This window comes from Rhododendron vialii, chromosome 12a (genome assembly GCF_030253575.1).
Source record: "Rhododendron vialii isolate Sample 1 chromosome 12a, ASM3025357v1".
NCBI classification, from domain to species: Eukaryota; Viridiplantae; Streptophyta; class Magnoliopsida; order Ericales; family Ericaceae; genus Rhododendron; species Rhododendron vialii.
Genome location: NC_080568.1, coordinates 25,733,718 through 25,748,786, shown reverse-complemented (window position 1 = coordinate 25,748,786; position 15,069 = coordinate 25,733,718). Strand labels below are relative to the sequence as shown.

The following is a 15,069-nucleotide window of genomic DNA, read 5'->3' as shown; positions in this document are numbered from 1 at the left end:
ATTTAAAAATATAATTCAAGAATTAAATGCTTTAATTTTCAATTCAGTTAAATCAGAGCAAAGATCGTTTTTTTTTTATTATTTTATTTTAAATGGTCATAATAAATTTTTTGGTTTAAGGCCTTTCAACAAACACCCTAAGACTCATTATTTAGTTTCAAGACTCTCTTAGGGTGTCTATTGAAAAGCCTTGAAGTCAAAAATTTATTACAACCATTTAGGATGAAATGATCAGAAAAATAACTTCTTTGCACTAGTTCAAACGAATTAAAAATTGAAACACTTATTTTCGTAACTATATTTTTTAATCTATAAGGGACAAAAAAAGAAAAATAAAGCAGTCATATAAACATGATCAATTGAAACACTTTTTTCTCTTAATTACTTTACAAAGCCTAGAATTAGACTTGAACCTATTATTAAAGAGAAAAAAAAATCAAACCGGAAAGAAAGAAAATAAAATAAAATGAAAAAAAAACCAAACTGAAAAGAAAAGGGAAAAAAAAAGAAAAGGAAACTGTACAGAAAGAAAGAAGAGAGAGAGAGAGAGAGAGAGAGAGAGAGGGGGGAGGAGGGGTAGATCGGTAAAAGAGAGGTGGGGCCGGGGGGGGGGGGGTGTGTGTCAGGGGGGGGATTAGCAATTTGCACCGTGAAACCCTCCGGTGCCTCCAAAAAATTCAAGTGGGCCGTCTTTCTTGAGGGTCCTACTATTCACCCACTTGCTGATCTTGGCTGTCGTTGCCCCTCAGTCTTCACCTTTTCCAAAATCCCCCTTACGACCCCCCCAGTCCCTTTTTTAATTAAACTACTGTTCATTTTTCGCCCCCCCCTCCTCCCTTCTCTCTCTCTCTCTCTCAAAAAAAATACTCCGTATATACCAAGATCGATCTTGTCTCTCCTTACGCTACCCCATACTGTACCAATTTCATCTCACTTGTGTATAGATTTGTTGTTGTAATTAATTCACTTTTTCTTCACAGTAAACAAAGAAGCAATCTTTTCTTCTCACAATTGGTGTTGTAGTGTATACCTGTGTTCTCTCTCTGCGTTTTGATATTCAAAATCTGGTCTTTTTGCAAAGGAAGGGTTTATCTTCTAATTTGAGCATCTGGGTTTTGCTGTAGATAAGCAATTTTTTTACTGGGTATTGCTTGAAATGGTTGTATTAGTTCTTGGATTTGATGGGTTGTGTGGTTGACCTCAAGTCCCTTTGAGGGTTAGTTTGAACTTTTCACTTCCTGCTGCTGTGATTTTGTGATTGGAGTTTTATTGTTGGTCCAAGACAATGGAGAGGTTCATGGCCAGGGTTTTCCTACTTTAGCATTGACTACTTCAGCTTAGTGAACAAAGTAGTATGAAGAATCTTCTAAAGAAACTTCATATCATGCCCAATCAATCCGAAGATTCTGAAGGGTCTACTTCATCCAAGAGCAATAGGTTAAGTGATGGGTCGCATCATAATTCTGATCACAAGTCCTTTTCTATATCCGGATGGTTTAATTCGGTTACTAATAAAAAAAGTCCCAGTCCTCCATCGTCTTCGAATGTGACGAGAGAGGAGAGAATGGAACCATCTGATTCGGTTAGTAGTAGTAGTGGATTGGATGCTGCTTTGGAAGAAACGCAGCGTGATTCGGGTTCTGGCAATTTGAGGGATCCAGATATAGAGGAGTATCAAATAAAATTGGCTTTGGAGTTGAGTGCAAGAGAGGACCCTGAAGCAGTTCAGATTGAGGCTGTTAAGCAGATCAGTTTGGGGTCTTGTCCTCCTCAAAACACACCAGCAGAAGTGATTGCTTACCGGTACTGGGTGAGTTTTTCTTTTTCCCACATGTCTTGCTTGGTTGAGTTTAGTTGACTTTAGGCTATTTTTCGGATACCCAAGATAATGATGGGTTATTTGACGAGCTCACTCTTGGATGTGCTTATTGTGCCAATGGGGTCTCATCGTCAAGCATGTTATGTTAATTGTGGTGGTGAGGAGCATAATTGTAAGACAGTGCTAATGCCATGGTTGCCTGTTGCTATGCATCGAGAGTAAATGTTCATTTCCCCTTTGTTCTTGGAGGTGTATTCTAGTGCATAAATTAGCCAAGCCAAACCAAACCAAACCAAACCAAACCGAGCCTTATGTTCCAATCAATTAGAGTCGGCTACATGAATTTCGTTTTTCCATTTTGTCATATTAGGATTCATGTCATAGAGATCTAACGGGGCTTTTACGTGTTGGTGTTGACTGTCAGCTACCTAACACGCAACCTTCCTCCTTTATCTGGGCTTGGGACCGGCTATAAAAAAGATAAGACTTAATCATGGTACATGCGGAGTTAAAATTAGCTAAGCTTAGATTAAATCAGTTGCTTCAACCTTCAAAACATGTAAATATTTCCAAGGTTTGTGAAAGATCATCGTGCTTAAGCATGTACTCTCAGTACGAAGCTTAAATATGTGTGTGCTTAAAAATTTGGTTAAGCTATACTAGTAAGTAGTAACCAATATTAAGAAATATTGGAGAAATGAAAAAGGCTCAGATTGACTTAGTGGTCCTCTGTTTGTGGGAAGTTATACCAACTATGAAATCGTAGATACGTGTGACGTTTAAAAGCAGTATATATAGAGTAGCAATGCCGCACAAGTATGTTTCTCACCTGCCTTTCTTGGCTGGGTTTAGTTGACTTGATGCCGTTTTAGATGCTCAAAATCAATAATAAGTTATGTTATTGAGTTTAGCGTCATGATGCCATTGAGTCAACCTCAATGTCTTAAGACACATTTATTATATTTGTGTCTTGCTTATTGTTCTGATAAGTTCTTGTAATGTACAGCGTGCGATACATGTATGTGAATGATTAATGATAACAGGAACAGTCTTGGAGGTGACTATAAACTGTATATGCATGTGACATTTACCGGTATTGCAGTATTTGCCAATGTAATTATATGGAGAGTACCTATCAGATTGCCGTGCACGGCTTATTCCTACCAGCAGGGGCCTGGGAGAAAAAGACTGTGTTATCAGTCTTGGATCTTGCAATGCCTAAAGTGTAGATTGTAGAGATGATATAATTGGATTTTTGAAAGGAGGAAGTGCCTTTTCAGAATGAGGCAGTTGAGTTCATGGAATGTTAGTTTTGGAAGAATGTGTAAACTTTCATAATATCGGTAGATAGAAAAGTTCTATGTTTAACTACAGTCACTGACTGGAAATAAATCTTAATCAAGATATGCAACTTATTTCTTGCTTCTTATTTGTAATTGTGCTGTTCTGCTTCGATAATTTATGACCAGGGCATGCCTGTTTTGGAACTGGTGATGATTTACTTTAGGATTCTGCTTTTCTTGTGGCTTTTTTTGAGTTATAACCGCTGTTTATATCCGGAAGGACTGGTTTATGTCATTATCTATTGTCCAAGTACTTACTATTGAGAGATGCATTTTTTGTTTGGTGTTATGTTGCAGTCTTGGTGCTGCTTTCTCTTCGTCCCTTTGCTTCCTAGGCTACATCTTCTGCATTCATGAATAAAATAGTGTTTGTCTCGCTTGTAATGAATCAACTTGCCTATACCACCCTGGACAATTTCTATGTATCATTTTATGTGTTGCGTTACTCCCAATACTTGGCTTTGGCTTTAAGATATATACTTGGTATATGTTTCTGTTTCTCTAGCAAATCTCATGTTGTAGGTTTATGCGTTCTTCACAGAATTACAATGCTCTTGGCTACGATGACAAGATCTTAGATGGTTTTTATGACCTATATGGTATCTTGACGGAGTCTACTTCATCAAGGATGCCATCCCTTGTTGATTTGCAAGGGGCAGTGGTTTCTGATGACATCAGCTGGGAAGCAATTCTGGTCAGTAGGGCTGCTGACTCTAACTTGTTAAAACTTGAACAAAAGGCATTGGAGATGGCTGTCAAACCAAGATCAGATTTTCTAAATGTTGCCGTTGGTGATTTGGTAAGAAAGCTAGCTGCTTTGGTTTCTGATTACATGGGAGGACCGGTCGGGGACCCAGACATTATGTTTAGAGCATGGAAACGCCTTAGTCATAGTTTGAAGGAATCACTTGGGAGCATGGTTTTGCCACTTGGTTCTTTGACAATTGGACTGTCTCGTCATCGTGCATTGTTGTTTAAGGTATTTCACATGCTTTTAGTTCTTTTTGTGTTTAGGAATTTGAAAACAGGTATGAAGAATTTATCGGTCTGACTTTGTGTTCCAGTTTTGTCCAATCCTGACATGTTCCTTGGTCTGGGGTAAGGGTTGCCCTGCCCAAGTCATTCCTCCATTCAGCATGTTTTCTATTACAGCCTTTTCGTGCTTTATTGTGTACTTGTATGTTTCTTAGATCCTGGAACTATCTTTGTTTCTTGTATAGTTATATCTTTCTGTTTCGGGGTGTTGGTTGTAGACATGAGCTTAACCTTCCAATTTCTGAATTATTCCGAATGGTTTTGCAGGTCTTGGCTGATAGTGTGGGCATCCCCTGCCGTTTAGTGAAAGGGCAGCAGTACACTGGTTCTGATGATGCAGCAATGAACTTTGTGAAGTTTGATGATGGAAGGTAATCTCAGTTTCATCTTTTGCTGATGCTTGCAAGTCCAATGTGGTTATAGGGATCTTTTTTCATTTTGTTTATTATACTTTTAGCATAATAGTGTATGGGTGGTACACAGCGTGATCCACGGGCTGCTTTCCCCTAGTTTGGGCACTGAGTATTCATATGCTACATGTATTCTGACATTTACAACTTGAGCCATTGAGTAACTTCACTACAGATATCTCTAGCACTCAATCTCTAGGCTCTTCTGGTGATCACAGATTATTGATTGTCTTTGTGAAGTTAATGGGGCTGGCCTTTAGGGCTCAAATATCACCATTTGATTATCCTGTACTTGGGAGGTTGATGTACTGTGGGTTTGCTTATTGACTCTGTAGGCTGGGCATTGTGTCGTGTTGTGTCAATTAGGGTTTGTGTTAGAAACCCTCACAATTGATCTGACGTGTTTTGCCAAACTTGTCACTTATGCTGACCCCAACACAACCTGTTGTAACTGTGTCAACCTGAATATGACAGAGTTGGCATGATTGCTTATAAAGCGAGGCAATGTATGCACACAGTAACACACATTTAAAACTATTTACATGGACTCTAGTACAGAGTCGGGTGCCGATATTTGTCCAACTATCGGATTTATTGATGCAATTGTCAACACGGAGATGCACCAAGATATTCATTATCTCTACATTATCTTTGTTTATTGGCTAAATGGTGTTTACAAGGCGTCAGAGAGATTTCCATACTTGATCTGAGATCTTCACGGATAGTTCCGCGCTAAACCAGAATTCTAAATCCTTCATAGGTGAATTATCTGACAAAAAGTGTCCGACACATATCCCATATCATCTCCCACTTGTCGAGTGCCACGATGTTGAGTATCCGACACTGGCACTTTCTAGTTTCTATTTTGAAGAGTCAATGAAAACTAGCATTTAAACCTACCAGTGTGTAACGGGTGACACAGTTATATACAGGCCATCACTTCGGACCAAATTCATGTTAACAGGGACAGGGAATTAAGAAACAGGTTAATCGGGTTGACAGTTGACCTTGGGTGTTGCAGGGTCAACCCAAAGTTTTGCCCCGTGTGGGTTGTCCAGTTGTGTCATATATGTGTTTAGGGTTGGAGATAGCCAATGTTAACTGGCTATCTTCTTTTAGGAGCGTGTTATCATGTCTGGCATAAATTCCCAATGGTCTCTTCTCTCTCTCTCTCCCCCCCCCCCCCCCCCCCCCCCCCCCACACACACACACACACAAACACACACACCAGCCAACCGTTCTCTCTAAGATTGAAAATTACAAAATATTAGTGTCATAGAGGAGTTTATTCTTTTAGGAGTGTAGGTAGTTGCAGCAGTTTAGTTTTCAAAGTTACTTATAGAATGGTATTGCAGGTGGATTATTTATATTAAAGGCATATTTGTGTGGAGTTTTAAACATATGTTATATTTAGATGAATGACAATGGGTATTTCAGGGAGTACATTGTTGATCTGGCAGCAGACCCTGGCACACTTATTCCATCTGATGCAGCAGAGTCACATATAGAATACGATGACTCTTTTTTTTCCTCTAGTCCTTTGTCTAGAGATGTTGACTCACCTCGTGTAGCTTCCTCAAGTAGTTGGGTTGGAAGTTCATTTGAAGAACAGTCACAGTCTGGGATGTTGGAGAGGAGAAACAAGTCTAGAAATCTACCCGTTGCAGAAAAAGAATTTGATGACAGACCTGAATTCCTTCTTTCTTCAAATTTAAATAGGTCGATTAAAGGTGAGGAATCATCCAAGATGTCAGATGATTTTAGAGATCCTTGTAGTGTAAAGAAGGGGCTAGTTAGTGAAATTCCAAGCAGACCTACTCAGCCTTACATGCATACAAGATCCCCTTCGTGGACAGAAGGTATTAGCTCACCAGCTGTACGCAGAATGAAGGTGAAGGATGTGTCCAAATACATGATTGATGCTGCCAAAGAAAATCCACACTTAGCTCAGAAACTTCATGATGTGTTGCTGGAAAGTGGTGTTGTTGCTCCTCCAAACTTGTTCAGTGAAATGTATTCAGAGCAGTTAGCTATCTCAATGGATGAGGCCAAGTCCCCAATGGAAGACAGTAAAAAGAGTTACGTCACCCAGAAAACTAAGGATTCCAATGATCTTAATTACCTTCCTCTATATTTGCCGCCTCTGCCTCATCATGGCTTGCATTCTAAAGATACAAGAGAAGTAACTGTAAAACCGGGTTCATTTCAACTTGAAGAAACTCCACGAAAATATGTGAGAAATGTTCCTGTTGCTGCTGCAGCAGCAGCAGCAGCAGCGGTTGTTGCATCTTCAATGGTAGTTGCTGTAGCGAAGACGACAGCTGATTCAAGTCTGGAGATTCCAGTAGCAGCTGCCGCTACTGCTACAGCTGCAGCTGTAGTGGCAACAACTGCAGCTGTTGGAAAGCAATGTGAAAACTTAGTGACTTGCACTAATTTGCCAAGTGGTGAAACTTTTTTTGGTAACCCAATGGATGGCGCAAGAAGTGATGTAGATTCAGATGCTGCAGTTCATGAGCCACAAGGTAGTGGTGGCCAGAAGCATGATTCTTCAAGGGCATTTCCAGAAGGGGAGAGAGTTTCGGATAGATCAGCTGGTGATGATAGCACAAGATCTGATGTCTCACTTGATGATGTCATGGACTGTGAGATCCCATGGGAGGATCTCACCTTGGGTGAGCGTATCGGACTTGGTACTTACCCGTAATCTATAACGACTCAATTTATGTACTTCAGACATGTAGGTTTCTTTATTCTATGTTGTGGAGTTTGTTTGCTTCAATTTTATACCTTGCCTTTAAATTCTGTGTTGTAGGATCCTATGGAGAGGTATATCGTGCAGACTGGCATGGAACTGTGAGTTTGCTTCGCCTCTAATATTTTTTCTTTGTTTGTTCAGAGTTTTGGTGATAATTTGCATGTTTCATGAGTCCTTAATGTCTCACCTTTGTATTCTTGAACACTGATTTTATTGCCACCCTTTGATTCCTTAGGAGGTGGCTGTCAAGAAGTTTCTAGACCAAGGTATATCTGGACAGTCCCTTGAAGAATTCATAAGTGAGGTACAGACCATCTCTTGTGACATACTATCACCCCCAAACACGTCTTGAACAATTTGGCTCTTTGAAAGTTGGTAAAGGGTAATTATTCTAGTTTCTGAATTATTGGATGGACATCTGTGCCAGATTCCTAAAAGGAAATTTTATTTCTAGAGAAATATGGACATCTACTTTATCAAGTTGCATACCACTGGGTTTCCAGTTTCCACCTTCAACCTCGGTTCCATATATACTTGTTTTGAATGAGTATGGTATGCATAAATCATTCAGTTATGGTTTGGCTTGCCAGGTGAAGATCATGAAAAGGATCAGGCATCCAAATGTTGTTTTGTTCATGGGGGCAGTTACCCGTGCTCCAAATCTCTCAATTGTTACTGAATTTCTTCCTAGGTATGTCGCAACCATCTATCTTTTATTTTTTTTAACCATCAGACAAGGGTTACCGAAAATGAAGGATTTGATGATTTTAGATATAAGAAAAATAAGAATCAATGTAAGGCACCTAGCGAAGTACAAGAATCAATATCCAGTGGAACCCATGGCACCATTTAAAAGATTTGATTCACCACCTCCAGAATTCAAAGCTCTCCAAATAATAACAAAAAGACGAAGACAAGATATGCATGCCGAAGGTTTAAAACGAACATTTTTTTTAAAAGGATAACAAAAGATACAGTTAACCTGACAATATTTCTTAGAATCTAAATCTAGGACCCATTCGTTTGACAGGATTAATAGTTAAGGGATATATGATTTTGCAGGGTATATAGTCCCATGGGATTAATAGTGATGGGATCAATCATAACGACGGACCTGTGGTGCTATATATCCTACACTTTGTGGAATTTTATATATCCGATTTATGTTTAATGCAGCCCTTAAGAATTTTAATGACGCATCGGATATGTTGTCCTCTTGAATAGAAAGTCCAATTCGATGCTGATATCCCGTCAAACAATTGGGCCCTTGGTGAATAAGATCCTCATTAAGTGATTCTTCTTGTTCTGAATAATTTCTTCTTGGGAATTCGAGCCCTAGGGTTGGGGTTCTAAGAAAAGCAAGGTTAGGTTTTCGGCAACCTAAATGTAAGTTTCAGTGGGTAGGATTGGGCTGAGGTGATTTATTTCCTGAACAGAGGAGAATATGCGTGTTGATTGGGATGGGTTTGTTCTCGAACGAAAACTGATGTAAGACAATTCTAGAAGATAAAGAAAGAAAATAATTTACCCCTAAGGAATATGCATCTGAGGAAAAGGCATCCACACCCTTAGTCACACAGTTCGGCGTATATGGTTGACGGACTGCAATCTGGTTTGTGGATTGGCGCTTTGACTCTTGATTCGTTGAAAATTCGTGCACTAACTTTCCCTGATTTGCGGACTAGTTAATTGTGGGAATGAACTTGTTGGTGTCAGGCTGTCAGCCAATAACAAAGTGACACATGTTATTTACTTGCTTTGCTACAAGAGGCATTAATGCAATCCACTTGACTGTCAGTCAGTCGGCCCATGTCCCATCAATTTTTGGTTGGCTGTTGGAAATCATTCCCAATGCCACTCTAGTACCATAAACATAGATGCATGTGCATCACTAAATTTGTATTCACTTAACTTCTGTATTACTTTGTTAAAAAAAAAACACTTCTGTATTACTAGTTACTTGAGGGTTTTTTTTTTTTTTTGCCTCTACGATTTATGGATTTTTTATTTGAACAAGTTATCAATAACAGAAGATCTACAATTTTTTTTTGAATAAGTAGACACATTCCGAATCCTATACATTTTTATTCATGTAGTGGACATGAAATTTTAAGACAGATTACAAGAATGTTTAAATATTATACATAAAATATAATTATATCTTGGTGCATATAGAAGATGCTCTGGAGGTTGTTTCTTCTAAAAATTGATGCTTTTGCGCTCCCGCATTCTGTACCCGCATCGCTTGCGCTCTGTGGGACTTAGTCCACACCAACAATAAAATTATTCAAACACCCCCATCTCCCCCTCGCCCACCACCCCCCCCCCCCCCCCCCCCCCCCCCCCAACTTTCCAAATGGTAACAAAAAGATACAGTTGAGATAGGCTAATAAAATAATCCATATTGTTTAAACAACAAGTGAGTCTACTGAATATGATCCTCATCAGGTGGTTATTCTTCTTCCCCATCAAGAGTTAGTTTCTGATCCTGCCATTTGTTTTTAGTTGTCATGCACAGACTGTTAAGTTACCAATTGTTCCAAAAGCTTAAGCTATTTGGAAATGGGCCTAAAATTGTATATCAAGCTATCTAATACCTGTCTTGCATGTGGAGATGTAAATATCCATATGTATTGCTAAAGAATGCAAATGGGGAATCAAAATGCCGATAGAGAGACTTGAACCCAAGCCCTCTCTCTCCATGAGCTCTGATGCCATGTTAAGTTACCAATTGTCTCAAAAGCTTAAGTAGGAAATGGGCCTAACATCTAACATGTTAAGTTACCAATAGTCCCAAAAGCTTAAAACTGTTAGGAAATGGGTCCAACAATGTATCTCACGCTATTCAACACCCTCCCCCATGGGCAACCCGTCTTGTAGGTGGAGATGCAAACATCCATACGTAATGCGAAAGAATGCAAAGGGGAGAAACATAATGCAGATGAAAAACAAATGCAAACAGAGAGACTTGAACCAAAGACCTCTTGCAATGGAGCTTTGATACCATGTTAAGTGGACAACACGCAAATTGGAAACATGACACATCATGTCTTGAAAATTTAGAACACAAACACGTTCGAGACACATTGAATATAGAATTATCCATTACTGGCAAGCATTATAAGTCCAAAGGGAAAATAAAGACATGGTATCAATTATCAAAGCTACCAACATAGTCAATAGAAATTAAGTATTCAGAAACTAACCATCCATGGCAATTTTGACCATTTTTATTCTTTGAAATTGAATTCTGATCCCTAATGTTTGCCCAGTCTGTCCCCAAATGTTCCCTAGTGTGTTGCTTAACTTGGCCCAGTCCCCGGCGATGTATCTCCAGAGTGTTGCCAAACATAACGAAAAAATAGGACACATTCGGAACGTATTTCAAGGTGTGTCAGACCCGGATACACAAGTCCAGCTGATGCATTATGTTTCTAGACTGCTCTCTCAGGGAGAAATTTATTCTGGAAGAGTAAAGTGAAGTTGTTCTATGTCATTGAGAGTCGGAGACATAATTGTTAAAGAACTCACAAATGCCATTCTGTTTTGTTTTTATAATCCTGTTTCTGTTTGAATCATTCTGGCTTTAATTTAGTATTTTGAAGCATACTTTATATTTTGCAGAGGTAGTTTGTATAGGTTGCTTCACCGGCCTAACAATCAATTAGATGAACGGAGGCGTTTGAAGATGGCTCTTGATGCTGTATGCTCTGTACCTTTTGCTTGAATATATAATAGTAAAGCCTCTGGTTTACTGGTGACTCGGAATACACGTCTTCTAAGTAATTGCAATTTCAGGCACGCGGAATGAATTATTTGCACAACTGCACGCCAGTAATAGTTCATCGCGATTTGAAATCACCAAATCTTCTGGTTGATAAAAATTGGGTTCTCAAGGTGGTTTCTTTGTCTCATTGCTGAGAATATTTGTGAAGTATTACAAAACTTCCATAGCTAGTTCACTCTGACATGAGTTTCCTTCCTGTCATTAGGTATGTGATTTTGGGTTATCTCGAATGAAATATAGCACATTTCTTTCTTCGAGGTCCACTGCTGGGACGGTAAGCTGTTTTTACTGATTTCCCATCTTGGCTTTGTCCTTATTTCTGCTTGCTTTTGTCTAGTCCTTCTGCACTCTTTGTTGTCCTCATTAAATCATACTTTTACTTCTGTGGTTTTCTCTGCTTGCTAGATTACTTTTCTCACTTTGCAATCTATTCGTTATATGCTTCCCGCAATTGGCATGCTTCTTTGTTGTTCTCTTAGTTCACCTTTATATACATTTAACTTGGCTTATTGCTTGCTTGTGTGGCATATTGTCTTACTTGGTGCCTTTCCTTATGGAACACTGTAATAGTGCGATACTGGAAATTGGCTAATTTTTGGTACATCATTTATTATCAGCCATTTTGGTGAAGATACACAAGTGCTGTTGGTCCTAGTATTCAGGCCTTTGGAGATGTTTTGGTTGCCAACATTCTCCTTGAACAAGGTGGTAGCTGTGATCTATGGTTAAAAGATACCTTCCAATTTTAAGTTATGTTTCTCCTTGTGAGGAAGATTTAGTTGAGATTGATGTCTTATTGGCCTATGTTTTTACGCCTTCTCTTTGAAATTGCATTTTTCACACTCCCTGTGTTTTGATGTAAAAAGTTTTAAACTTGAAGACTTCACTGTATCAAGTATTAATGGAAATTACGCACACGAACAAGCAATCATTTTCCTTATCATTTACCATTGACTTGTTGAGGCTTTGCAGATAATTTACAAGAGCTGAGATAATTTGTTAGCATGCATTCATAGATAGCTCTCTGGGCCTGAATATTTTCTACTATGTCGGAACACATTAATTCTAATAATTATGTCCATTTCTACTGATAAATAGCAGAGCGGAGAAGGAAGATTAAAAAACAAGAACTGCGGAGCATGATCCTTACGTACTTGGCTATTGCTTGGGCAGATGCTTTCATGCTACTTGAGTGTCTAGTTGGAAGTACTTACTTGAAGGACTGTTGTTGGAATGTTTCAGGTCTTGGGAAGTTGGTTTATGAGTTATTTCTAGAATCAGTGTACGGCATATCATGTTCAACCAAACACCAAAAATTGACGAAAATACATTCGAGCAAATATTTTTACGCTATAACAAATGGAGGTAATATTCATGAAAATTGACATGTCAAGATTGGGGCATCACATGAAAACTCATTCACAAAAGATGAACTTCAGTTGATTGGTAATAACAACTATATGAAATGTACAGCTAATGATGATAATGGAAGTTAGTTGTATTTTGAAACATGATTGAGATGATTATCATATTCATTTACGTGGATGTGGACGCATGGCCAGGAGGTATCATTTATTGTTTCCTCATCTCCCATGCCTGTTTCATTAGAACAATACTTCAATGTTGTTCCGGCATCTGTGAAGGTAAGTTGGAATGGCAGGACAAGAATATCTCCATTATGTAAGATCATATGCTGCGAATTGACCTGAATGTGGTAATTTGATGGTTTTGAACTTTTTAGTTTAGGTTTACATGTAGTTTATACCAGTTAGAATTTGTTACCCTGGATTAAAACTTGTTGGACCGCAAAGCCTTGAGCAGATAATGGACATTTCTTACACTTTCCCGCTGTTTTTTGTTGTTAGTTAAGAGATTTGTAGATACTTCCCTTCTTGTATGTGTTTGTATCATGTGATACTGTTGCTTTGGTATTGTATGCTTATTTTAGCACAGCCGTAAAATTAGGATGGCTTAAGTAATTCTAAGGTCCTATACTTTTTCTGCAGGCAGAGTGGATGGCACCGGAAGTGCTGAGAAATGAGCCTGCCAATGAAAAGTATGTTTTTCTAGTTTGTCTTTTTCCTCTGCATGAGTCATTACAGGTGTATTTTAGTTCTTTACAATTTACTGATGTTTTGATCACTACTTGATGCAATGAAGGTGTGATGTGTATAGCTTTGGCGTCATATTATGGGAGCTCTGTACTTTGCAGCAGCCTTGGGGTGGAATGAACCCAATGCAAGTTGTCGGTGCAGTTGGTTTTCAGCATCGCCGTCTCGACATTCCAAATGATTTGGATCCTGCTATTGCAGATATTATTTGGAAATGCTGGGAAACGTGAGTATTTTCCAAAACTTTATTGTCTCTTAGGCTCCGTTTGTTTGGATGTAAATATTTTTGCCAAAAACCTTTGACATGATTTCCGATGTTTGGTTGTTGAAAAGTCCGGAAAATGAATTTTTTAGGAAAATCTTTTACCACTTCCGGCGTAAAATGAGTTACCGCAGAAAATCCCGTAAGTTGTTTTACACGTTCATCTTTGTTGGAATGATTGTGCCCCAATGCTCTCACGTGGCCACGTGAAAACATTTGCAAAAGGTTTGCTAGGACTCACTCACACACACTCTCTCTTCATGAAGACTCCCATCCAATACCGGAAAATAAAAGTTTGAAGTTTGTTTACTCCATTGGTTTTTTCATGTGCCAATCAAACACTGGAAAATAAAAGTTTGAAATTTGTTTTCTGAAAAAATATTTTACATGAAAAATATTTTACATTGTAAAATATTTTACATCGAAACAAACGGAGCCTTAGTGTGAAACATAATCTGGTTTAGAGGTTCCTTAAATAGTCAGGGATATCTGTATATGATCTGACAGCTTCGACTTGGATATGTTTACATGTTTACGTTGGTTTGTGGGAGAGTTTAGTTATATAAGAGCATTATTCCTCTGGTTTTGTCACTAAATTTTGATTAATGTGGACCAGTGAGGGATTGCTTTCGGAAGTGTATGAAATATCCAACATTCACATTAGTTCTCTGTTAACATTTTAGAGATCCAAAATTGCGACCGACGTTTGCTGAGATAATGGCCGCTCTGAAGCCTCTACAAAAGTCTGTAACCACTGCTCAAGTGCCTAGACCGGTTGGGTCAATAAACAACAGCCAGAAGGCCACCCATCACATGCCGTAGAGGTCAACTTGGCCGGAAAGAGTCGATGAAGAAGCGAAGCCAAATCAAGACTCTTGGAATGCCTAACAATGGAAGCCGGTTGGGTCCTGGATTGCTCGGGATCCAATGTAAGAGGAGATCAACTAAAGTTCCTGACCAACATATACATACGCCTCAGATTCGAGACAAGTGTACTTTTTGTTGTTGTCCACAATTGTTTTCTGTATTCTTGGCTTGGTCATGCAGCCATCCTGGAAATTCATACATGTTTGTGCAAAAATTCATCTGAATCTGTTGTAATTAAGGTTTTTTTTTTTCCTTTTTTCCTCCTAGTTTCTTAGAGATAAGTGTGCATTGAAGCCGCGATGTAAACTAGATTTGGGGGATCTGATTTGTTGTAGTGGAGTAAATTTGGTTGTAGATTCGGCCCCGTTTCGCTTGTGCTAATGGTGTTTGGGAATCACCATGCATGGTCAATTATGATCCATCTGAGTTTTGAACACTCTTTAGACAGCTTGTGAGTAATGCTTCTGGGAATTTTGGATGCCTGAGTAGATTAAAGAGAGTGTCTTGTTATCCTCCCTCCGTCTCATATTCTTGGTCCTGTTTCACTTTTTATCACTCAAACAATTGTTTATATCTCACAATCTATAATTTTTTTTACGATTTTGAAAATTTTGTTTAATAAAATTATTTGAGATTTATTAAACAAGATCCCATATTTGATATAAAAAATATTATAA

The 15,069-nt window shown here is 38.7% G+C and overlaps 1 protein-coding gene across 4 annotated transcripts; it reads left to right on the top strand.

The window, feature by feature from the left end:
• Positions 1–791: 791 nt before the first annotated feature.
• LOC131309933 (probable serine/threonine-protein kinase SIS8) lies at positions 792–14,746 on the top strand. 4 transcript variants are annotated; one of them, XM_058336653.1, is made up of 13 exons: positions 792–1,810; positions 3,704–4,141; positions 4,465–4,568; positions 6,045–7,300; positions 7,423–7,463; positions 7,601–7,669; positions 7,956–8,056; positions 10,990–11,068; positions 11,164–11,262; positions 11,358–11,426; positions 13,159–13,208; positions 13,313–13,489; positions 14,142–14,746. In XM_058336653.1, exons 1-13 carry the CDS (start codon positions 1,355–1,357, stop codon positions 14,206–14,208), a joined length of 3,006 nt encoding a protein of 1,001 aa, XP_058192636.1. In that variant the 5' UTR covers positions 792–1,354; the 3' UTR covers positions 14,209–14,746. The 4 variants fall into 4 exon arrangements, 3 of the variants coding, with proteins under 3 accessions (XP_058192636.1, XP_058192635.1, XP_058192638.1); XR_009195045.1 differs by lacking the exon at positions 14,142–14,746 and adding an exon at positions 11,770–11,857 and having other exon boundaries at positions 836–1,810; positions 13,313–13,402; XM_058336652.1 differs by having other exon boundaries at positions 836–1,810; positions 14,209–14,746.
• Positions 14,747–15,069: the final 323 nt, after the last annotated feature.